General features: G+C 45.7%; 1 protein-coding gene and 1 long non-coding RNA gene across 7 annotated transcripts in view; one reads left to right on the top strand and one right to left on the bottom strand.

The window, feature by feature from the left end:
• The first annotated feature begins 911 nt into the window (after positions 1-911).
• The window catches only part of LOC119134898 (pro-neuregulin-3, membrane-bound isoform), a 133,295-nt gene continuing 109,865 nt past the window's right edge, over positions 912-24,341 (top strand). Inside the window, exons 1-2 of one of the 6 annotated variants that reach the window (XM_037272127.1) lie at positions 922-2,494; positions 2,582-2,657. In XM_037272127.1, the coding sequence (XP_037128022.1) occupies positions 1,949-2,494; positions 2,582-2,657 (622 nt within the window). In that variant the 5' untranslated portion in view covers positions 922-1,948. Of the gene's footprint in view, positions 2,658-4,720; positions 4,833-24,341 lie in introns of all 6 variants that reach the window. The other 5 variants (XM_037272128.1, XR_005100422.1, XM_037272126.1 and 2 more) reach the window with 5 other exon arrangements.
• Positions 1,009-22,939, bottom strand: LOC119134983. The gene is made up of 3 exons (XR_005100460.1): positions 22,552-22,939; positions 4,691-4,695; positions 1,009-1,019 (listed from the first exon to the last, which is right to left on the bottom strand). It is a non-coding gene; the product is annotated as an uncharacterized LOC119134983 (long non-coding RNA).

The following is a 24,341-nucleotide window of genomic DNA, read 5'->3' on the forward strand; positions in this document are numbered from 1 at the left end:
ATCTGTTTTTTCACCCCAGTGTATATCGGACATTCCATTCCAAGTCATCAATTGTATGTTTGCGATGGCCAAGCAGCTCAAAGCATTGTTTTCATGTCTTTCCTCCTGCATGGGTATTGATAGTCACATACTATGCAGATGTAGCTTTTATTCTGAAACACAACCTCACTGTGGAGCGGAACTTCCCAGGTGCCATTGTGGGACACCGTAGCAAGTAACTGACAGAAGTGGGATGGTTGAGTCATATAAGTTGGACATGTTTAATATCACTGTGACTCCATATGCAGCTTTCACTTTCATTCCGGCACGGTACCCCAGATAGAATGAAACTGCCTGGGTGTCACCCTGGGATAGTCTAGCACCTCTCAGATGAGAAATGACTCAGCGTTATTAGGGGTGTTCTTTTAAAGTCACAGTTAACAAGAGTCATGTCATCTTTCACATAGCTGGTCATCTGAAATGCTAAACACAGCCTGCACTCACTACAGTCGCATTTGCAGATTTAGCTTTTATTCTGAAATGATACCATCCATCCATTATCCGAACCGCTTATCCTCACGAGGGTCGCAGGCTGAAATGATACTGCAGAGTATAATTAAACTTCCTGGATGCCATCCGGGGATAGGCTCTCTCCTGTCAGCTGTGATGTGAAATGACTTAGTGTTATAAAGTGCATTATTTTTACAGTCACGGTTAACGAGAGGTTTCAACCAGCTTTTCATCCGAGATGCCAAACACCGATTTTACCCCCCCCCCCATCCGTCCTTCTCAATTATTCCAATCCATCCTCACGCTCTATTTGTTTATTATTTTCATCCACGGGGCGTTTTCTTGTCTGCTGACAGAGGCAGGCACATTTCCAAGCTCCATCCAGCAGGTGCAGCCTCCCTCTCTCGGCCACGCTCTCTCTCACTCTCTCGACCACTCTCTCAATCCTCCCTCCTCCCTTCCGCCATCCTCCCTCTTCTCATTTGTCCTCTGCCTCTCCGGGCGGCAGCTGCGCGCGTGCTCGCCAGCATCTCGCCCATCGGACCCATCTTCACATGTCGCTAGCCTCCCCGGGGTGACGCCGAGGGCCGCTCGGGTGATGCGAAGAGACAGAGGGTCTGGTAATCTCGAGACTGGATTTCTCTTTCTTTGGGGTTTTTTTGGCTTTGGAATTTCGTCTGTGCCGGAATGTTTCCACTGGATCACTCGGCATACGGGAGGGAAATGTGATCCAAAGTCGGCTGCGCAAAGGAAGCGGGATCATGCGTTGCTTTAGCGGATTAATCCGCCCTGTGATAGCGCTGCGTGACAACACCCCCCCCTCCATCCCGCTGCCCTTCTCTTCCTCCTCTTCCTCCTCCTGCCGCCGCTTCTGCACTCTGAATTGTTGCTGTTGTGTGTCAGGACAAACGCCGAAATCAACTGTCACGAGGGCTTAAAACAAAAGATAGAATATATAGAGAGAGAATCAAAGCAGAAGCAAGAATTCTGGGACAGTCGACATCCCAAGGGAGACAGAATTTAGGTGCGGTGGGATTCTGCCAGGGCAAAAGCTGCTGGATCATCCTGCATCTGGGAATTTCATATTTTCCTGCACTCACACGCTAGGACATGGTGAGGCGTACGCGTGCATGCTAAGTAGGAATTAGGTTTGGGTGTTTTTTTTTTTTTTTTTTTTTGCTGCAGCGCCGCACTCTCATGCACGGATACAGAACCTTTCCACCCTTCCTTCTGCTCCTGTGTCGTCGTCTTCTCTCCTTTCTTTCTTTCCACTTCAAGTTGAGAGTCGGTTGGGACTCGAAGGCAGACTAATCGTCCGATTGTCTGACTACACCTACTCTCCATGCATGTCCCTCTTGTCCTATTGGCCTTCTCTGTGTGTGGATTATTTGTGTATTCCGTCGTCTCCACCTTGGTCCGGAACGTTTATGACACATGCCGAGAACAGGATTAACCCCTAATGAGCCATAAAGAAAGGCCCGGAAGGATGAGCGAGTGTTCCAGGGCCACCGCAACGGGTGCAGTGATCCTGGAGGAACCGGAGCCGTCAGGGACCTCGGGTGCCTCTGGGGCCCGTGGCGAGGGCCCGGCGCGAAACCGGGGCCCTTTGGGGTGTGCCCTGTGGCCCCGCCAGCAGACATGGCTCTGCGTGGTTCCGCTCCTCATCGGATTCATCGGGTTGGGTTTGAGTCTGATGCTCCTCAAGTGGATTGTGGTCGGGACTGTGCGGGATTATGTACCGACAGACCTGGTCGATGCCAACCGGATAGGACAGGACCCCATCTTCCTCTCAAAGCCCAGCGGGATTCCCAAAGGGCCCGAGACTACTACCACCACCACCACGGCCACAAACACTCCTATCGCTGACTACAAGCCTAAAACTGTAACTGTTGGAAGAGGTAGAACTCGATCCACCGAGACCTCCACGGCTAACCCAAGAACAAGCGGGGCCTCGGGTAGCCTGGCGACCCCTCGCAATCACGGAAATCGTAACGGACGCGTTCCGGTGGGTTTCACCACACCGCCTTGGCCCACCCTGAGAACGTCCAGTCCGTCTCCATCTAATCCTACCGTGCTACACGACTCCACACAGATGTGGACTTCGGAACATACCACCACAGGGGCCACCACCACCACAGCAGCCCACAGGCACGGCCACCACAAAACACGTAAGTCTCGCTGGTTCCGCAAGAACTCCAAAAACACTGCTCATCATGAAAGGCCCTGAGTGCCATCTTGGCCTCGTCTACTTGCTGAATGAATGCCCCTCTGAATTTACAGTGATTGACCTTCAATTATGTAGATTTCACTTTTATACGGAAAGGTTACATCAGACTTGAACGAAAGTGCCTGCCGGTATATTTTCAAGCGCATGACAGAAGTGGAAGGTCAGAGTGATAACTTGAGGATTGTTTTCAATGTCACAATGTATTGTTTATTTAGATCTTAATGAAACATCCTGTGTGTCATCCTTAGAGAACTTTGTAGCTGACAGCAGGTTAACAATTGACTGTTGTTTTCACTCTGAAAACAGAGGTAATGACACGTTTACGGTTCCATTTTAACAGCGTTGAATCAAACATCATGCATGTCATTGTGAGATTCTTTGGTACCTGACTCAAGTAAAAAAAAGTGTGTGATATCAGGCTTCTTTTCATAAATTAATAATGTTCAGATTTACAGGTTATTGAAGGCTGTTCATCTGAAATGCTGCATACGATTTGCATGAAACTTACCGGATGCCATCCCGGGATCTCTTACCTGTCACAAGTGGAGTAGTCGAGCGATACCAGGGAGGGTTGTGTTTTACATCATTGTCAATTTGCAGTGAAATGACACTCACGTTGGCAGATTTCAGGGGTTTTGTTCTGAAAAGCTACATTCCGCCATAGGGACGCTTCTTGGGTACCCTTCTGGGATTATCTATTACCTAACAAAAGTGATGTAAGAGGTATACTTTTTCACATTTCAAAAAGCAGTTAGTCTGAAATGCTTCCTATGATTTGCTTGAAACTTCCTGGGTGCCGTCCTAGGATTGTCTATCACCTGACAGAAGTCGAATGATTGAATGATATCTTAAATGCCTCTCTGAATATTAATGAGAGGTGGCTTGAACCTTTGACTACTCCACAGTGACGAACGACATTGTTGATGCAATTGCCTTTATTGATCGAGTTGATTATTATGCAACGTGGTTGTTGATCTGATGATGAGCTAACATTTATTTACAATACCTGCTTTGAAAGTGTGCCATTCCCAAAGACGGCGACCCGGCCAGTCGCGAGCAATAACGTCGACAAGCGCCGCGAGGCCACCTGGACCAGCATGAACACTCCCAAATCTATCTGGATGTTGCGGATGTTTACACTGGACGCTGGAGGCTTAGCATGGTGTGCTAACCAATGACATCACGGAAGCAGAGTGGTGAAAATGTCTTGCTTCATGCAATTTAAATCAAGCTTCAAGGGCATTTGACACCAATCAGTTTAATTAAATATAATTTGATGTATCAATTTAGAGAACCCCTCAGAATTTCACCTTGTATGAGATTATTGGTGGTAGCTATGCTGTTTTCACCATCGACAGTTTGAGAGTGCAGTTAAGTTTGTGCCCATTTTGAAGTGTGCCAACCTTTAGAAAGTCAGGCCTTAGTTCCCCGAGTCCTGAAAGCTTGGGTGGGGGTGACACCTCAGAATCCCCCCCAGCCAAAGTGCTGCTTTTTGATGTGCTTTATTGCGCTGATAAATTTGGCGTCGGCGTTGTTGATGGTCTCTTAACTAAATTAACTTTTCTGCTCATTAACGCTAATTCCACCACGGCTGTCTGTGATGGAGAGCAGCACAAACTCGTCCGGGCGGCTCACATTAGCCGAGACGATGTGAGGGTGGGGTTGACTGGGGGCACGCGGCTGGGTGCAGCAGGAAGTGGCTCGGCTTTGGTTACCTTTTTGTCCTTTGAGCTCCTGGCCATGTGCTCAAAGTAAACAAGGCCCTCGCCTCCGTCAAGTAAATATGACATGAGTCTGCTGTCGTTGATCGTTTTAAAGGATTGCAACCTTTGGTATTGTTGGGGGTCGAGAATCACGCACCACTGCAATCAGAGCAAATTTGTGCCTAATTGAAAAAAAATAGTACTAGTGTTGTGTCATGTGGAATGTGAAGGGATTACACAGCTCTTCTTTGTCTCCGCTGGGGAATCTGACTGCAACTTGATGCACTTGACACCCCATCAGGAAACATTTGGAAACGCAAGCAGCTGACACCAGTGAGGGTTTGGTGTGAAGACACAGTTGAGGTGATGCAGAACCATTTACATGTCACGGACCAGTTTTATGCTTTTTAGAGGTATGCTTTTTTGAGGTATGTGTGTTACTTGCTATTTATTTATTTATTTATTTATTTATTTATTTATTTATTTATTGTAACATCCATATTTCCCTTCTAGGGATTAACAAAGGTTATCTTATTTTGTCCTACATCAAAAAACGTAATATGATTGTGTGTTATTCAATTGGCAAATAATTTTAATACAAACCAATTTATCATGTAACAAATATGTATCCACAAAAGAATTGGCAAATTTTCATCAAAATTGTAATTGTAAATGTAATTGAAAATTAAAGCATGTTATATCTCTACATAACATTTATCTTTGGAACAGTGAATGCTTATGTTTGGAATAAAAAGAGTATGTGTTGCTGTCGGTGGCAGAACATGTGTCACCATGATAGTAAAGACTTCAATTCATGGAGTCAACGTAAATGTTCGATTTGAGCCATGCAAGTACCCCCCAAATACTTGTTGAAGCACACACGAGCTTGACAGCCTGTTAATCAGTTCTTCATTGCACATCATCAAATGTTTCATTGATTTCAAGAAAAAATGAGTGCAACGAGGAAGGAGCATCTTTTGGTGTTTTAGTTAATGACTGTGTTTTCTGCCTACGTTGCCGCCTCCTCTTTGCCTTGTTTCGTCTTGGTTTCAAATCTTGTTATGTACACTAGCTATTGATCGGCATTGCCGCAGCAATCGATGACGCGCTGACGCCACAAACGATTCCACCTCCGTGATAAATGTCTCCCTCTTTCAGCGCCGCATGTTGAGAACATCTCCTCAACGCAAGCTGGGTTTTCCCCCAGTTGGAGGGAGGGAGGGAGGGAGGGAGGGAGGGAGGGGGGGAACAGGATCTGTATAAGGTCACACATGCTGACCTTTATATCATTACAACTTGACGACTCTTCCTGATTGGACACACAGTGGACATTATTAATTCTCTCCATGCAGGGGAGAGTTGTTTCTCACCATGGACTTCATTTAAATACCTTCATTTTGCACACCTTCAAACCGGCTCAATAAAACAGATAAACAGAAATAAAACATCTTAACCAGGGCTGGGCTGATCAAAATCTTTTTTTTTGTTGTCCGGACGCTGACACGCGACATGTTTGGCCAGCGCAGCGCATGTAGTCAGTTCGAAATGACTATTATTAATTTCACTATCGAGTGTGACAGCTCACTTCAAAACCAGAGCACAAATCAGTTCACGTCACAGTCGAAGGGGTGATTGGGAATTTATCACAGGCCAAAGTCAGGAATTAAACGTAAATGGTGTCCTAAGCCACAATTCACAGAGAGCAGGAGAAGGAAAGCCGACGTGGTTGTCTGTAGCACAATCCCCAACAGCCAGTTGCATAATGGCAGGTCTTGCGGTCAGAGGCGGAAAGGAAGGCTGATTCGATTCACGAGGTCGTGTCATAGCGTTTCACGTGTAACCTTCATTGGCGGCGTGTAGCAGTAAATAAACTGTCAATAAACTGTCAGTGACCAGCACTCATCAAAATGTAGTTTTTCCTTAAACAAGTTCTCCAAAAATCGATTATCATAGGAATTAATTCATTAGTTGTGGATTAAATGTTGAATCTGTACTGTAGCTCTACTTGGATACTTGCCACCACTGCAATATAAGGGACATGATGTTGGAAGGAGCACAAATCAATTTTTTTCTGAATACGTAGTACGTGTGAGGCTTGTTTTTGTGCATACAAATGTGTATATTTTCCCTTGATAAGAATTCCAGGGCGTGTGCTACAAGTTGGTCATAATTACTAATTAGCTGACAGTCGCAGGACGCTCACCGGCCACTAATTGGAAAAAATGTTGAACCAAAAATGTCATTTAAAAGTGCTGTCGCGTGTTCTAAAGTTGCAGCGGCAAGGTGCTCTTTTTGTGGGGCCGATAATGAAAAATTCCATAGATTCCTCCACGGACGACTTTCCACCCCCCGCCAGATGATTAGACAAATGGTATCATTTTTATTAGCGGGTGGAGAAATGGGAGCCATTCATCAAGATCCTTTCAGTTATTAATTAATCCTTTTTGAAAAAAAGAGAGTGCCACTTGTGGTGAGTGCACATGAAAACCATAAAGGCGGCTTGATAGATATCCTTGGGAAAATGTCACCCCTCCTCTTGGTGAGGAAGAAAAGTAAAGTTGTGCTTTGAAATGCTGTTGCTGGCTTGTACCTTGTGCTACCACCCACATGCCGATTTGATTCGCCAAGGCCATCATTTTCACATTAATGCCCATTAAACAGGGAATGTATGCGGCACTGCCGAACGGCTGCGTCGGCTTGGCCGCCTGCTTTCATTAAGTGCCAAATAAGCGACCATCTGTGGCTCGGGTGGCCCACCGAAGACACGCCGGTGTCCGGGTAAACTGAACCAGTTTGCCGTTTCGTGCCTCATTCTGAGACAATATGAACCTTTGGTTTCTGGTTCTTATTGACGACACATGAAAGCCGAGGTGGGAAGCAGCATTTTATTCTGGAATTTACAGCGACTGAAGCAGATCTGGGGAATTATTTGCTGTCTCGGTCGATTTGTCACACTTATTGTGATTTCCGCGCCTTTGTTTATTAAGAATGACTCAAACGATCGGCTCATTCCGATTAATTTTTACCATTTTGGGCTTGAAAATGTGTGAAAATGGCCGTGTCCAGAAAACGCCTTTAGCGATGTTTGTCGGCTTGTATCGCGAAAAATCACCGAGGTCTCTCCAGATTGTGTTTTGCCAGCGTCAGGCTAGTTCCCGGAATAGTTGCATCAATGCACGATGTCACCGCTTCCTCCAGATCGTGAAAGGCAGCATGTGGATCTGGGCTGTGATTTGAAATGCCTCGTATGTGTTCCGGGTCAAAGCTTGTAAGTGTTTGTTGATTTAAGTGCATATACGCGTGTTTAAGTCGTGCAGCTTTATTCATCATCCTCATGCAAAATAGATGATTTTGCATGTGTCACATTGGAAGAGGCTTTGTTTGGCTAGTGCCCTGCACACGTGTTCTTGCTCTCCATAACCAACTTCTCGGCATGTGCACACAAAATCAAATTGAATTTTAATGCAGGAAAACAAACGCTCAGTGATGACATGATAAAAGTGAATATGGGATGTAGTCGTTTTCTTCCTCTTCTTTTAGCACTCCTATTGGAATCAGTGTCGCCTTTCGTCCAGAATATTTGAGTCTAATTTTGTAGGAGTACAAGGACCTTTCATGTGCTGGCCTTGAAATCGGATCTTGGAGCGATGCTTTAACACTACTCTATGTCTGAAACAGTGTCAATATCCAAACACTTAGGCTGTGTCCCGCAAAGGTCGAATTTGGCGGCCATCGCAACGGGACCTCCAGTGTGCCTTGACCACGCGTCGGTGTCCGAACTCACGCGGCCTTCGAATCTGAGTTTCCAAACTGTCCTTTGTTTCCATGGGCAAAGGCTGGTTCGAAGCACACTTTCTTAGCCTGCGTTGCTCCTCTTGTTTCCACCTCACTCTTCTTCTACACTGACTCAATTGGCAAAGGCGAATAGCATGTCAATCCCTCACCTTCCTGACGCCGGCTGCCGATTCGTTGTGAAGTTAGTGACGCGTGTGCAAGAGCTCAAATTTACTCGTCCAAATTCACCACTGTGTATTTCTTCTGCGGACGCTATGTGAGAATGAGGCTTTGAAGGATCCAGCCTGGACATAGCTATTGTTTTTTTTGCGGTGGAAGAACGCTATCAGTTGGTGGCGCTTACGCACCATTAAGCTGCTTTAACAAAGCGTACGGGTATCAATTTTTAAAAAAATCTGACGCTTCTAAATAATACTCCACTCTAGAATACATTTATTGCTAAGGCTTCGGAAGGGGGCGTATATCACTTTGATTCACGGCCCTGGAAGGTCGGTCAGAGGAGGAGTGCTGAAATGAAATATTAACAATGAGGAAGAGAAACGCGGTCAATATCCAGAGAAGAGGCTGAATTATTCAAGGCGGCCCTCTGACAAATTGTCCTACAATGCCTTGCAAGCGCAGAGACGACGAGGCGCTCACGTCACCGGCGTAGCCCGTGAAGATGCTGTTCAACCAACTTCCTTTGTTGCCTGGCAGTTTTCTATTTGCCCACTTTAGAGTCACGACGCCCCTTTGCCATCCAAGGCCATGAGCTGCTCAGCACAACAGCAGCTGACACTTCCAAGGCCACCTGGTCGAGATGGAGAGAACAGTGGAAGTCAGCAGAACCATCTAGACTGCACCACTACATCAATGACCCCACAGACGTCTCTGGCCAAGACTTGCCCCGGAAACAGTGGACAACCCTCAACCGCTTGAGGACCGGCGTTGGACGCTATGGAGCTGCAATGAAGAGGTGGGGACTCGCAGATAGTGCCTCCTGCGAGTGTGGGGACCCAGTCCAGACAGTAGAGCACATCATCAGCAGTTGCCCCAAACACCGGCCACCGAATGGCGAACAAGGCCTGATTGATCTGGACGATGATACGTTGACCTGGCTCGCCTCAACGGAGCAGCATGACTATGACATTGTATTTAATGGTATTCTCTTGATTATTACGAGATAACGTTAAAAAAAATATATACGTATATATATATATATATATATATATATATATATATATACATTTATTTATTGTATTTACAATTATCTCCGCGGCTCGGTGGGGCACTGGGTAGCACGTCCGCCTCACAGTTAGGAGGGTGCGGGTTCGATTCCACCTCCGGCCCTCCCTGTGTCGAGTTTGCATGTTCTCCCCGGGCCCGCGTGGGTTTTCTCCGGGCACTCCGGTTTCCTCCCACATCCCAAAGACATGCTTGGTAGGCCGATTGAAGACTCCAAATTGTCCCTAGGTGTGAGTGCGAGTGCAAATGGTTGTTTGTCTCTGTGTGCCCTGTGATTGGCTGGCAACCGGTTCAGGGTGTCTCCCGCCTACTGCCCGATGACGGCTGGGATAGGCTCCAGCACTCCCGCGACCCCCGTGGGGACTAAGCGGTTCAGAAAATGGATGGATGGATGGACAATTATCTCCTTGTAATTATTCAAACTATTTAAAATCAGTATTAAATATGTAAAATTTTAAGTTGTAATAAAATCATTTACTTTTATTGTAAAGTTACTTTAATTATAATCATTTAAGCAAATACTTAAACACATTTCAGCAAATTTATTATGCATGAAAGTTTATTTTTAATTAAAAGTACATTTAATGGAAAATATTTAATAATACAAGATATGTAATTAAAACTTAATTACATTTTATTCCTCCATTTGATTAAAATGTCTGCAAAATGGTTGAACTAATGTGATTATTTTTATTTTATTACTAATGATAATCATCAACTTTTTTATTAATTAAATTTAGTACATACAGCCATCCATCCATTTTCTGAAGCGCTTTGTCCCCACAGGGGTCGCGGGCGTGCTGGAGCCTATCCTAGTCATCATCGGGCACTCGCACTCACACCTAGGGACAATTTAGAGTCCTCAATCAGCCTACCAAGCATGTTTTGGGGATTTGGGAGGAAACCGGAGTGCCCGGAGAAAACCCACGCGGACACGGGGAGAACATGCAAACTCCACACAGGGAGGGCGGGAGGTGGAATCGAACCCGTACCCTCCTAACTGTGAGGCGGACGTGCTACCCAGTGCTCCACCGAGCCACCCTTTAGTACAAACATTGTAAATGTAAATTATTTAGTAATCAAGTCATTTGTGACACCAATACTTTGTACAGCATCAAGTAACTACTAACTACGGTACTTAACATTAAGCTAACATTAGTATAACATCAGCTTACATGTAGCGTATCTGCATAGCACTGTTGGGGCCAAAAGTAGTTACCGGTAGAAGCGGCTTTTGACAGTGCACATAGTTCTGTAGTAATGGTATCATGGTCACTCGGATCGCTAAGGTACTGCTGGCATCATTAGGACTTCGGTCGACCTGCCGTCTGTGCGCAATGCCGCAGTAAACAGAGTAATTAGCTCAGAGAACAAAATGCTGACGCTGCATTTATGTAGACACACACTTAGCGGAAGCACCAAATGTTATTCCCGTGCGATGCCGATTTATTCCTGTCATCTGCACACTGGAGGATTTCCTTGTTGAGATTACTTTAGGAATGTTTTGTCGTTGTTCTAGTGGAATTCCAGTAAACCTAAAAAAATGAGCAATTGATTGAGGGGTTCCAAACTGTCTGTCAGGTTTGGGGAATGTGTGGTTCCTTAAAGGTGGCAAAAATGGGTTGTCAGTATGGGTAAAATGATGGTGGCCTCAAGGGACCAAATTCTGCACTCCATGAAGTTGAACTCGTGTTCAAAATATTGTGTTTTTTTTATTTAATTTCAAGTTTGTCTTAAAACAGTTGTAAAAGAGGACAAGAAATTGTCCTTAAAATCGATCCCTGGCTGTCAAAAGTCATAAATGAATGCAAAATGATTCGATTTGACAGTAAAGTTCAAGATAATTTGAAAGAGAAAAAAATGTTTGCCGAGAGCTAAACTCGTCACAGCTCATTAAAAAAGGTGTTTGCGGAAGAACTGATCATAGTGAAAAGAGCCTGAGGCGTTCTTAATGAACTCAGCCGTTGACCAGGACTGTCGCGAGGTGGGCGTGGCGCCCACCGCCGTCGATGAATCCCAGCGGGAGCGTTTTTCTCGAGCGTGTGAGCTGGTCGGCCTGTGATGGCGGCGGCGGCTCGCTCTCTCGCTCTGCTCTCTGAGCTATTTTTAGCTTCAAAGATGGTTGCCAGCTTCTCTGTGGGAGGCGGCTTGTTTTTCCCGGCCGACAGCAGCGGCGGCGGGAACACAACAACAAAGACGCGCTATGGCGTGCGACTTTATTTTGGAATAGCACCGTTACACAGATGACTGTTTGTTTTTGTTGTCAGGAAGGCCAAGTATTCGAACTCTATTTCAAAATGTGCACACAGCAACAACCTTCATGAAGACCAAGTGACTTGAAAACGTGAGAGCAGTTGCTGTTATTTTAAAAGAATAAATATCAATCAAAGCAAGCTTAATATACCGAGTTTGTGTTCGGACGGCTGGAAATGGCTAAAATGACTCAACAGTTTGGAAGAAAAATTGCAGATTTCTTGTCCTTCTGAAAATCTTTGTAAGTATACACATTACAGAGAATCAATCCTACCAAATGTCATGTTGCTGAGTGGAGGTGACTTTCCTAAAATTCATAGAAAGTTGATTTCAGAAAGGGATTAGTCACTTAACCGACGTGAAACCAAAATGGCTGACTTTCTGTGTGTTCTCAGGCACGACTTCTTGAGACTCATTTGTGGGTCTCCCCGTGACAGAAGTGTCTTTTCATGCACAGCTTCAGTAACTTTTTTTCTAGCCAGTTAGCACAACAGCACCCCCTGTGGCGGGGTCTTTCCAGAACATGTGAGCCATCACGTGTGTTGTACACGTGGGTACATGCCTATATCTTGAAAGTGGAAGGCACATGAGTCTGATATGATGTAATAAGTGATGGTGGGAGTGGGAATAACGGCGAGAAGGAGGCGGGACGAGGAAATGTGTCCACTGGGCGAGATGGAGAAAAATCAGCCTCTCATCCATCTGTGCCCCCCCTCACACGCACTCACCAGCTCCCCTCAATGCCCCCCCAACAATTCTCCCTCCTCTGTGCCCGCTCACTTCATTTACATTTACGTTACACTGTGTCCGACTTGATTTGGCAGCGAGGTGATGGATGATGAAGAGCTGCCACCGCTGCCGTCGCCGCCGTCGCCGCCATGTGCTCAGGGCGTTGGCCGCGTAAACTCTTGGCGGCATGTCTGGCGGCCCTTGAGCTAAGGGAGCTAAGGCCGCTTAGATGCTACCGCTTAGCATGATTGTTACCAATTGATTGGGAAGTGAAATGTAAAAATTGAGAATGGAGACAGCATCCCAGAGACAGGCTTATTTTCTGCATGTACGCAACCACGAAATCTGGATCAAAGTGTTACCCATAAGCGTTACCGGTGCCCCTAATTTTAGCTTTGCATGAACATAAACCTAAACTCGCAAGTGTAACCTTAACCATGCACCAATCCAAACCTTTATCCTCAAGAGCATCTTGGAACCTTAAGCATAACATGCCTGATGATTCCATTGCCTGATCCTAACCCGAAGCGCTCGCACACGCAAACCATCCCCCTACCCAACCCAGTCAACACCCTTAATTCCAACCCTAACCGCTACCCATATGGATAACCACCGGGAGGAGAATCTTCCGCGGATCCGCGGATTTCCGTGTTTTTTTCCGTCGGGAGTATCATTTTCGTGAATCGTGTAAACCCGTTGAGAAAATTTTTTTTATATGGCGGGGGGGGGGGGGCGGCTGGCAGCAGTATTGCGACAACAGCCGCCTTTTTTTCGGCATCATTTTGGCGCTACTTTCGTCACATCATTTGCCTACTCATTTGCATAATTAGCAAAGGTTTTAGCCAGCATGGCGAAGGTTTTAGAGAAAAAAGACGAGGATCATGCCAGGGAAATAGAGAAGTCGAACGGGATCAGGAACTGCTTCAGATGGGCATGGCTCGAGAGCAGCGTCATCTTACAACTCGGAACACAAAGACGCACTTAAAGCAACGCGACAGTGCGCTGCGGTTGCGCGATCGGACTAAATTAGGATCCCTGCGCACTGAGGTCCACTTCAATTTTGGAAAGTACATCAGGACTTTAAAAATGTTTTCTAAATTTCAGCGACGGCTCTGTCACAATAATGCGATCAGCGCGGTGCAGTTGCGCGGTGCAGTTGCGCGGTCGGCGACGCGCTACATTTGCGCGTTCGGTGGTGCGCTGCAGTTGCGCGATCGGACAAAATTAAGCTCCCTGCGCACTTCGGTCCACTTGAATTTTGGAAAGTACATCAGGAGTTTAAAAATATTTTCTAAATTTCAGCGACGGCTCTGTCACAATAATGCAGGGGTGTCAGACAAATTTTTTTTCGCGGGCCGCATTGTAGTCCTAGCTTCTTTCGGAGGGCCATTATGACTGTCAACCCAAAAAAATGTAAGAGCACCTCATATTATATACAATAAAAGCTACAAAACAAACTGACAAATAACTCGTTTTCAAATCAGACGAGTAAAAACTGGTCAAATATTTCTTAAAAAAAGATATTATTAAAAGTGAAGAGAATTTGCCATTCTAGTAATGACATGAATTTGATGCACAATTTGTCTTCACGGGCCACATAAAATGATGTGGCGGGCCGTATCTGGCCCCCGGGTCTTGAGTTTGACACCTGTGCAATAATGCAACCAGCGCAGTGCTGTTGCGCGGTCGACGACGCGCTACGGTTGCGCGTTCGGCGGTGCGCTGCAGTTTCGCGATCGGACAAAAACGTGCAAATGGAAAAATGCTTAAAAAAGTCTTGGAACGGATTAAATTTTTTTCCATTATTTGTAATGGGTAAAATAGATTCGGAATTCGACCGATTCGCTTCTCGAACCGCCTTCTGGAACAGACTGTGGTCGAAAACGGAGGCTTGACTGTATTATATTCACCTTGGTAGCCCACCAAGCAAGAATATTTTTTTAACAAAACTGTTGAAATTGAGTGATGAAATTAATGGTTTTGGGGTTGCTATACTGCCAAAATCCAGGAGTTTCCAGGGAGCTTTGCCCCCTGAGCATTGCCCCTGGCCCCCTGCGGCCCCCAATGGGGGTCTGTGGGCCCTGTGGCCCCTGCAGTCCCCAATGGGGGCCTGCGGCCCCTGGCCCCCTGCGGCAAGTGGGAGGGGGCATAGGCCCCCTCAATGGGGGGCCTTCGACCCCCCCATGTGGGGCATGCGGCCCCCAGACCCCGGCTACTTTTCCGTGTTTTTTTTCATTTGCCGTTCTCATCCCTGTAACCATATCCCTTAAGGCCTAATCCTATCCCAAACCTGAACCCTCCTAACCCGAACTTCTAAATCCTCAGTGACGTTGCTGCAATAGAACTCTACTCTAATTTAATCTGAGTGAGGATTACGGATGAGCTCTCTGTTGTCATCACGCCGTTGCCGAGTCAAAGTCCTTTTTCTGTGATGATGAGGTGAACGCTCCGCCGCCGCCGCGCTGTTGCATCTGCGAAGCGTCACATGATCCCATTGTCGTTAATGATGCAAAAATAAACGCGCTCTCGCCAACATGTGTCCGTTCGTCGTCTCGGCAAGGAACCTCATGCCCGAGCAGCCCACGCACGACCTACTTCCAGTGAATTGTCAACATGCCGGAAGGAACGATGATTTAATTACGGAAGTTTGTACGCCGTCAAGCGACTCTGAAGCAAAGGCGAGACGGTGGCATCTTTCCAGCTAATTCCGCTTCCCGGTGCTCGCTCGGAATCGTCAGGTGGCATCGTGGCCGCCTGTTCCCACTTAATCGCACTCCCTCGGCGCATTTTATTTAATCTCTTTTTACTTGTTTTAATTGTTTGTGTCCAAATTTTGTTTTCAAACGACACACTGGCTAGCAGCAAGGTAGGAGATAGCATAGAAGAAAGATTGTTGATATTCAAGATGGCGGATTACAAGTGTAGATAAGCGCACAGCTGGCAGATAGGTCAGTAACAACCCTGTGGTCAACATTAAAGACTGACCACTGAGGTTTGAAAATCAATTAATTTTACTGATTATGAGTCGTTGAATTATGGGCCGTTATCATTCAAAAGGTAATAATGGGTTCTAAGAAAAAAATATTGCTCCAAAATACAGTGGAGCCTCGGTTTTCGAACGTCCCAGTTCTCGAACAAATCGGTATTCGAACAAAAAATTCTAGATTTTCTGCTTCGGATGTCGGACGAAATTTTGATTGTCGAACCTCGCGAGATGAGCCGAGAGGACCCACATGCCAACTGACTCCGTTCGTTATTACATTCTCGTTACTCTGAGGATTGCATCAACTCTAATCATGCCTCCAAAGGAAGCAAGGGGGAGCAGTAAAGCTGATCATGGCGAAAAGAGGAAAAAAGTGCGCAAAACGGTTTAATTTAAAAAAGAATTAATCGCAAAATATGAGTCCGGTGTGCGTGTGTCAGAGTTGGCGCGGGAGTTTTGCATGACAAAATCGACGATAAGCTCGATACTGAAAACCAAAGACGCTCTTAAAGGAAGTGATGTTGCGAGAGGGGCGACTGTGCTTACCTTTTTGAAATTAAAGGGTACCTTTGGTCAACCTGAATAACGCAGGCACTGATTTAGTATAAAGTAAATGTACAATATCAAAAAAGAAATAACACAACACCTCTTAGGGACAAGAGGTCCTGAAACGTTGCCGTTTGACCGACACTTTTGCTGCCTGGGGAAGAAATATGGCGCCCCGGATATGACGTCACCAAGTTGATTCCGTTTTGTACAAATCAGCTTCCAAACATTTACTTAAAAGACCAATTGATCATAGCCGTTACTAAAATCACTTAACAGGAAACTGACTTCCCTGGCAAAATGCGCTTGCCCGCCATGACGGGAAACCAATGTAAACGAACCACAATAATCGCCCAGTAATTTATCAAAATCGGGGTCAAAAACTGCTTATCACAGATACAGACCTGTCTCAGAACGGCAATGTTTTGTCTCTGGGATCTCTTTTCATGACGCTGCTGCCTTTTCATATCTGTTTTCCTCTGTTTATGGGCAAACATTGTTGGCACTGCCCAGGGATGCAGACGTTTTTTCTCTTTCAAACCAAGGGTCCTGTTAATCACATCGGCTGCGAAGTAATTCTCTTCAAAATGTTCCTCACAAACCACGGAATTACTGCCAAAAGGGAAAGTTTTCATCGTGTGATCTGTTCCTAGATTGTGCAACCATTGTTTACAGATCCTTATACGATCATAATTGCTTGGCATTGGCACACGGTAGAAGTGTTTGTCTTTGTTTTTCCGTTTGTTATTATAACATCCGAATGCTTTACACTGCGCCATGTTGCGTGATCCACAATACTACTGACACTCACTGAATCCGTGCTCCGTGACCCAGCCCAGATTCTCCCGGGGTTCATTGCGTCACACCTCTCTGGCCTCCACCAATGCTGGGGACGAGATTGGAGCCAGCCAAGATGCTATCAACTTGCTGACGTCACGCAGCTGCCTGATCCGGGCCACAAACTAAGCAACATGGATGCTCCCAGTATTTCCATGTCACACTTACTAAAAGCCATTTAATTCCTACATGAGTTGCTTTCTTTTAATAAACTTCAGGGATTTGATTAAATTCCACCTCTGGCCCTCCCTGTGTGGAGTTTGCATGTTCTCCCCGGGCCCGCGTGGGTTTTCTCCGGGCACTCCGGTTTCCTCCCACATCCCAAAAACATGCTTGGTAGGCCGATTGAAGACTCCAAATTGTCCCTAGGTGTGAGTGCGAGTGCAAATGGTTGTTTGTCTCTGTGTGCCCTGCAATTGGCTGGCAACCGGTTCAGGGTGTCCCCCGCCTACTGCCCGATGACAGCTGGGATAGGCTCCAGCACGCCCGCGACCCCCGTGGGGACTAAGCGGTTCAGAAAATGGATGGATGGATGGATTTGATTAAGCCATATTCGTAGAATAGAAAAAAAGTTAATATTGCTCATGACTACAGGTACCCTTTAAGAAAACGTTTTTGATGTTTTCTTTCACATTATCTTTGAAATGTTGTCTTTCATTGGTAAAAATGACCAAAAAAATTGATGCGCTTTTTTTTCCCTCACAATTTAAAAAGATATCTTTTACTATTAGAATGAAACACACAAGAGAGTTGCTACAGATACAGCAATACATTCCCCAGCCTAGCCTACTCTATTAATTCAGTTTATTATTTATATTATTTATTTATACATTACCTACTCACTTAATTATGCAGTTTATGGTGTAAAATAATGAAAAAATGCTTTAAAAAAGCGTTTTTTGGCTTGGACGGGATTAAATTTTTTTCCATTATTTGTAATGGGAAAACATGATTCGGAATTCAAACGATTCACTTCTCGAACAGCGTTCTGGAACAGATTGTGGTCGAAAACTGAGGCTCCACTGTAATGTATTTCACGCTTTTAATGTCAACATGTGTTTGCCATTGTTTCCCAAACGACATTTCATGATTCGAAACATATTTTCTTGAGCTGCTAATTGCAATTTTAGATATGTACGTATAATTTTCCTCCTAGGGTGGCACAATGCCGCACTTGTTAGCATATCCACCTCACAGCAGACATTGCGGGTTCAATTCCACCTCCGCTCCTCCCTGTGTGGAGTTTGCATGTTCTCCCCGTGCCTGTGTGGGTTTTCCCCGGGAACTCCGGTTTCCTCCCGCATCCCAAAAACATGCATGGTAGACTGATTGACTGATTCCCCCCGCACCTGTTGCCACCATCAGGCTGTGACTTAGCATCCCGCCTCCATCCTCCTGGAACGTGTGGGTGGATGGAGTGATGGATAGATGGACGGATGGATGGGTAGAGTAATAGCCGGATGGTCAGGCCCGGGGCTCTCTCCCTCGCTCATCTTAGGCGAGCTAATGGCCTGAAACCTGAGTCTGTGTTAGCCTCCACTTCCTCTTGCACAGGAAGCCCAAAAACCTGATCCTCCTCCGAAGCCAGAAGGATGAGAAGACATCTTGTCTTTCTCTCTCGCTGTGATGTGATGTGTTGGACGGAAAAAAAATACAAATAGTTTCAGATAAACTTTACGCACTCACACAGTTAGACATATGGGAGATATGACTAACTTTCAGCTAACTAGACCTTGCTAGCAGATAGCTTGCCAATAACTGATAATAGATATTTTAGCTATGGGACAGAGGTATGAGATAACCATCAGATAATAAACGAATCACCAAAATTTCGTTATTGAATAGCTCATAGACACAGTAGATTGCGGTTATCTATGTTCTATAACTAGCAACAATTAACAAGCAAGTATATTGTAGTTAACGCGGACAAAGCTAGCTTGTAGATACAGTAACTCGCATGTAGATATCAGATAACTAGCAGTCTATATTTCACTATGTCAACCGCCTTATTTAACTGAATGATCGTCAAAATATAAGGAAGAGTACAAGTAGAGCAATAAACATATCTGTCAATCCAAAGTCACCATTATTATCTTGTGATTGGTTGGTGAAGTGTCTTATGTTGTGTTAATCTGCCTTTGCGTCAAAGTGTTTCAACGTGCTTGATGAGCAGCATGTGTTGGGCAGCAGATTGTTTGCGACATGGGAGAACGAGGATGGATGCTGCGTCGTCCACGGCAACGCTAATGCGTCACATGAAGCCTTGTGGCGTGTGTGTGTGTGTGTGTGTGTGTGTCTGTGTATGAGTGTGTGTGTGTGTGTGTGTGTGTGTGCGTGCGTGCGTGTGTCTTTAGCATGTCACTACTAAGAGGCACACACACGCAGTGTTGATATGCCCTCAGAGTCATGTGAATAGGACATAAGAGGCTTAACCAGCGCAGCCACTTGCCTCGGCCAAGCCCACCCGGACGCACTACGCATCTGTTCTGCGCCCTCCCTCACTCGCTCCCTGCTCTGTGTGCTCTCTTTTTTACCCATCTGCACTCAACTCATTCACAATTAATGAAACCTAATTTATATATATGTAACTATTGGTCAAGCCACAAATTCCAATGCACACAGAACTTTATGTTTAAGTGATTTCCACCTACCGGCTGGTGTGTTTATATGTTCCTAGAGTTCCTAGAAAAGTTGAAAAATAAAATTCTGTTTTCTAAAAATGCATTCTTCATTCAGGCCCCGTCGCCATGGAAACGAAGGCCAGAGTCAAGGCCAGAACAAAAGGCCACTTGTGTTTGGCGTGAATTTGGATACCGCGTGTGGTTGGGTCACGTGACATCATGCAGCCAAAAAGCAGCCTTTGGAAGACACAGCCTGTGAATTTGGGCACAGCTTGTATCTCAACAATTCCTTCAGCTTACAGACACACACCCACGCACATTGAGCCAAGTCACCTCCAAATCCAAATGTTCCGCTCAGCCTGGGATACTGACACCCTCCCCCCTAAAGTCCTTCTTCCTTCCCTTCTCCCTCCTTGGTCGCTGGCGGCGGGATTTAGTTTCGTTTCTCAGGGGAATGGCGGATAAAAAGCCTCTATCCTCTTTAATTGGTTGCACCTGTGATGGGATTCCGGCTCCCCAAGTGAAATGATGCCACGCATATACAAACAAGGGAGAAAAGTTGTACATTTTTAAGATTTGAGTCATAATATTTCAAAAATAAAGTTGCATACTTGAACAATCAAATAAATTATTTGAGGGCAGAAAATGTAGCTGTAAAAAATGAAAAAATGGGCTTAAAAAGAAAGGATGGAATTTTTTCTTCATTTAAAAAGGGGACTTGTTTTATTTTTAATCCGGTTAATTGAAAAAAATAATTAATCAAATTAATTGATTCTCAAAGTAATCTTTAGTTCCAGATCGAGATTATAGTCAAAATTGTACAAGATTTAAATCCAGTAGTATGTTTTGGATTTTCCAAAAAGTATTACACTGCTCCCATAAAAAAAAATGTTACACGTTTATCACGAGAGACTCACCAAAAAGCCAGAAGCCTTAAAGAGGAAGTCTGCCATTTTCTTTTGAAGCAGCCATCCTAGGCTCATGACGGCCATTTTTTGCTGTTCTTCAAATTGTGAGATTTTGGTCAATTTGGTGGTGGTTTGCATGGGCTAGCTTGTGATGCGCTGCTTTAGCAAGGAAGCAGCGTGAAAGTGGCCAATGTTTGCAATGGCTTTTATTTAGCCCAACGGCGACGCTCTGCTGCAGATGTCCGCTCGGGTCGGGGCCCGTCCACATGGACCGCCTCCACCGCCAACTGAGCGCCCCCCCCCCCCCCCTCATTGGCAGGACCACCATGGCACGGCGCTCTTGGCGGCAAGCGAAACAATGTTCTAACCGTCCATCTGCTTTGACGACCGATCGTTTGTCTCCATCTGTACGCCTTAAAAAGAAATCAGCGCTATGCTCGCTCCACTTTCACTATATGAGATTCGCTTCCATCATCATGATACAAATGCTTCACAAATTGCAAAAGCAGTCACCAAATGTCGGACTTGATAGGCAAGCAGTGGCAGCGTGTGCGTTCAGTGGCAAACGTAGATAGATGAGCAGGAAAGATGATAAGAATAAGAAGAACAACATTGCTATTATTGTTGTTACTAGTCATAATTATGATGACATTTCATCATTATTGTCAAGAAGCATTTTCAGCTCCCTAAGCACGGGAGAGCTCCCAGCAGCACCACGGCCAGCTCCGTTGTTCTGGGAAAAGGAATACTGCATGCTGCTGCTGCCGCTGCTGCTACAGCTGCTGCTGTAAAACCAGTTTAAGCTGCAAACAAACGCTGAGCCAATGCCATCGCTTGGCGGCCATCTTCTTTGTTTATGCGACACATGCCCCCACCTCCCCATCAATTATTCAGACGGGCGTATAGATACCACATTTGCGATTTAAGAGCAAGAGTACATGCTGCTAGCGGGCCGGTCGTTACACGCCTGTATTCTTTTGTTGTTGGCTTATTTAAGAGGCATGATGTCACAAACTCCTTCAAGTTGTTGAGTTTCTCTTTTTTTTTTTTTACATTGTCTTTATCTCTTCAACAGCATCTAGAGGTCAAAGTTCACAGCCTCCCTCTTCTCATTATCAATCAGCACACTAAGCTGGCCGCTAAGCCTTCGCCTCGCGGGCTTAACGACTACAATATGTTAGCGCAACGGTAACGTAGCGTACTCACGACTAATTGTCCGACTCGCTTTCCGATTGCATATCAGCAGCCTTCAGCAGGGCACACGCGTCTCCTTGATTTTGAAGGACCCGAGATACTTGTAGAGGTTCAAAGTCTGCCTTGCGTGTTCATTATAACATGTTGTCAAGATGGACGGCTGTTGCTGAAGATTCCATCTTTGAATATTTATATTGTTCTTATTTTTGCATTCAGCGCTCTAGCACTTATCAAGCTCTTCAAATTGAGCAGCAAGATGTCTTGCTGTAGGAAAAGTGTGCTTGTGATTTTCCGTGAAGTGGAGGGTGGCTGTCCTTCCTGGGGGCGTGCGGTCCTGTTTTATTTACTAACGAGCACCCGGCGTCTCAACATCTGTTTTCTGTCCCCCGGCGTGACGCGCTTTGGGACGGTTGACGCCAACGAAGGCTCCTCCACCCGAGTGCTGACGGCGCAGTGCGCAGTGTAGCGCTCCTTGTGCGGCAGCGCAGCTCTTGTGGCGCTCTGCATGCGCGTCCTCCAGCTGCTTCAACAGCCCGACTCTTTACGGGAGGGACGACCGGGCGTGCCAGCTGGATCCAGCGCGCTCGTTGCTTCACTGCCCACACTTGACACTCAAATAGAAAATCAAATGTCTTTTTTTGGCCATCCTATTATTATTATTTTTTATGTGGGCAGCCATGAATAGGGCCACTTGTAAGTCAAGGTGCAGCGGCATTTCCTCTCACATAAGCGGTTGTGAGTGCGGATGCCGACTTGCTGCCTTGCGTCTTCCTGTTTTCCCTGCGCCCCGCTTCTCTCTTCCTCAACGTGCTCATCCATCTCACGAACGGCGGCCACGGGGCCATAACACCGACGCCACGGAAGTGGCGCGGGGGGGGGGGCATTTGTCAAGTCCGTGCGGGGCCGGGCGGAGCCCATCTGCCCTTTAACGAGTGTCGTTAAGGAAAATGGACTTTTCTTTCGCCCGTCAAGTGGGAAATTAAACAACCGAGTCCATCTTTTTTTATCGGACAATATCTGGAACAATATGCCCACGAGCGACCCAGGCACGTGCACTCATAGGAGGCAGGTGAGGCAGTGCCTCACCTTGCCACCAGGGGCGGTAAAGGGCTCAACATGGTTTCCTCAGCTGTCACCATAAGTTGTTAAAAAATGGATAATATAATAAAACATAATATAATATCTGTCCTGTGGTCTATGCTTTTAATGCAATTTTGGTGTGTTTCCCATACATTTGGATCATTTTCATAGTCAAAATAGCTGTATTTCTTGTTCAAATAACAACGGGAGACGAGAATCATGGAGGCTGAGGCAGTGACAGGTTGTGCCTCTCAGGGCGTGCGTGTGAGAGTGTGCACCACTCACACACTGTACTGAGCGCGTGCAAACGGCGCGTGCTTGCAGTCAGCGGGAAAATACGAGCCTTGAGGCAGCCATACTTTGCCTCAAAGATGGGGCGATAGTGAGCCTGCGGCTAATAGTTCACGACACGAGTAAATGCGAGAGTAAATTAAGAAGAAAAAAAAGAAAAGAAAAACAACCAACAACATTCGGTGCTAACGCGTTGCTATTTGGCTTTATTTTCCCTGAAAATGGAGGATATAATCTCGAAAATAAGACATTTTTCAAAACTTGACTTTCAGTCAAAGCAAGAAATCATAAGTAAGGGAAGACCAACGCCAGATTTGCGAGGATTAATTCAAACTACGGGCCTCCCGGGACGGACTACAACACGTTCGTTTCAAAAGGATTGGTACTCTAAAAAAGACTGGCTTTGTGGTTGTGCTGCAAAAAATCGACTTTATTGCTTTCCCTGTCATCGAGATCTTCGTCCAGAAGGACAGGAGAATGGACTTCATTTACAAGTAAAGGTAAGAATACTACAGTGGTGTGTTTAAATGTACAGTGGTGCGTTTAAAATGTTATTAAATTTAATCAAGAATGGGATAACAACGATGTATGCTTGTAAATCAGACTTGTGAGTCAGTGCCTTAGCGTCATACAGTACGTTTGTAAATCTGACCCTGAGTCAGTGCCTCACCAACCCCAACCCTCACCGCACGTCACTGGAGCGACCCATGCTGCACTTGTGCGCCACTGTGACATCAGCTCATTGGGCCGACCCGAGTTGCACATCCAAAGAAACCCAGTGGCCCAAGCGCTCAACAGCTTCGCTCTTGTTTTCCTTGCCAGTGCAAACGCGGAATCTTCAGGAAGACATGGCGCACAATGTGTGTGCGTGTGCCCGTGTGTCATCTGACCCACTTTTCGTGTTGTTGCCGTTATTCTTATCACAAGTGTGTTGCCGTTTCAGCTCTTTTATATTTATTCCTAACATCAACAATTTCACCTGCACAGGTCAACCTTGCACATGTGTCACGTGTGGATGTTTGTGAGTGTGTGCCTCGCTGTTGGCTGGCAACTAGTTGAGGGTGTTCCCATCTGCTGGCAGAAGTCAGCTGGGATTCCAGTACACCCTCATGAAAATAAAACAAAGGGATGGATGGATGTTGTGCCTTTCCAGGCACGACTTTTCTGCACGTATTCCTCGCTATTATTCCCCATTAAAATACACATTGGAATTTAATAGATTGTATATACCGTATTTTTCGGACTACAAGTCGCCCCGGAATATACGTCACATCAGCCATAAAATGCACAATAAAGTGAAAAAAAAGAGATATAAGTCGCTCCGGAGTACAAGTCGCATTTTGGGGGAAATTTATTCGACAAAATCCAACACCAAGAACAAACATGAACGAGCAACAACAGGCTAAACGATACGGTATGCTAACGTGACATAAACACAAACGAGAAGCTGAGAACGGGCCT

Source organism: Syngnathus acus, chromosome 15 (genome assembly GCF_901709675.1).
Source record: "Syngnathus acus chromosome 15, fSynAcu1.2, whole genome shotgun sequence".
In the NCBI taxonomy this organism is placed as follows: domain Eukaryota; kingdom Metazoa; phylum Chordata; class Actinopteri; order Syngnathiformes; family Syngnathidae; genus Syngnathus; species Syngnathus acus.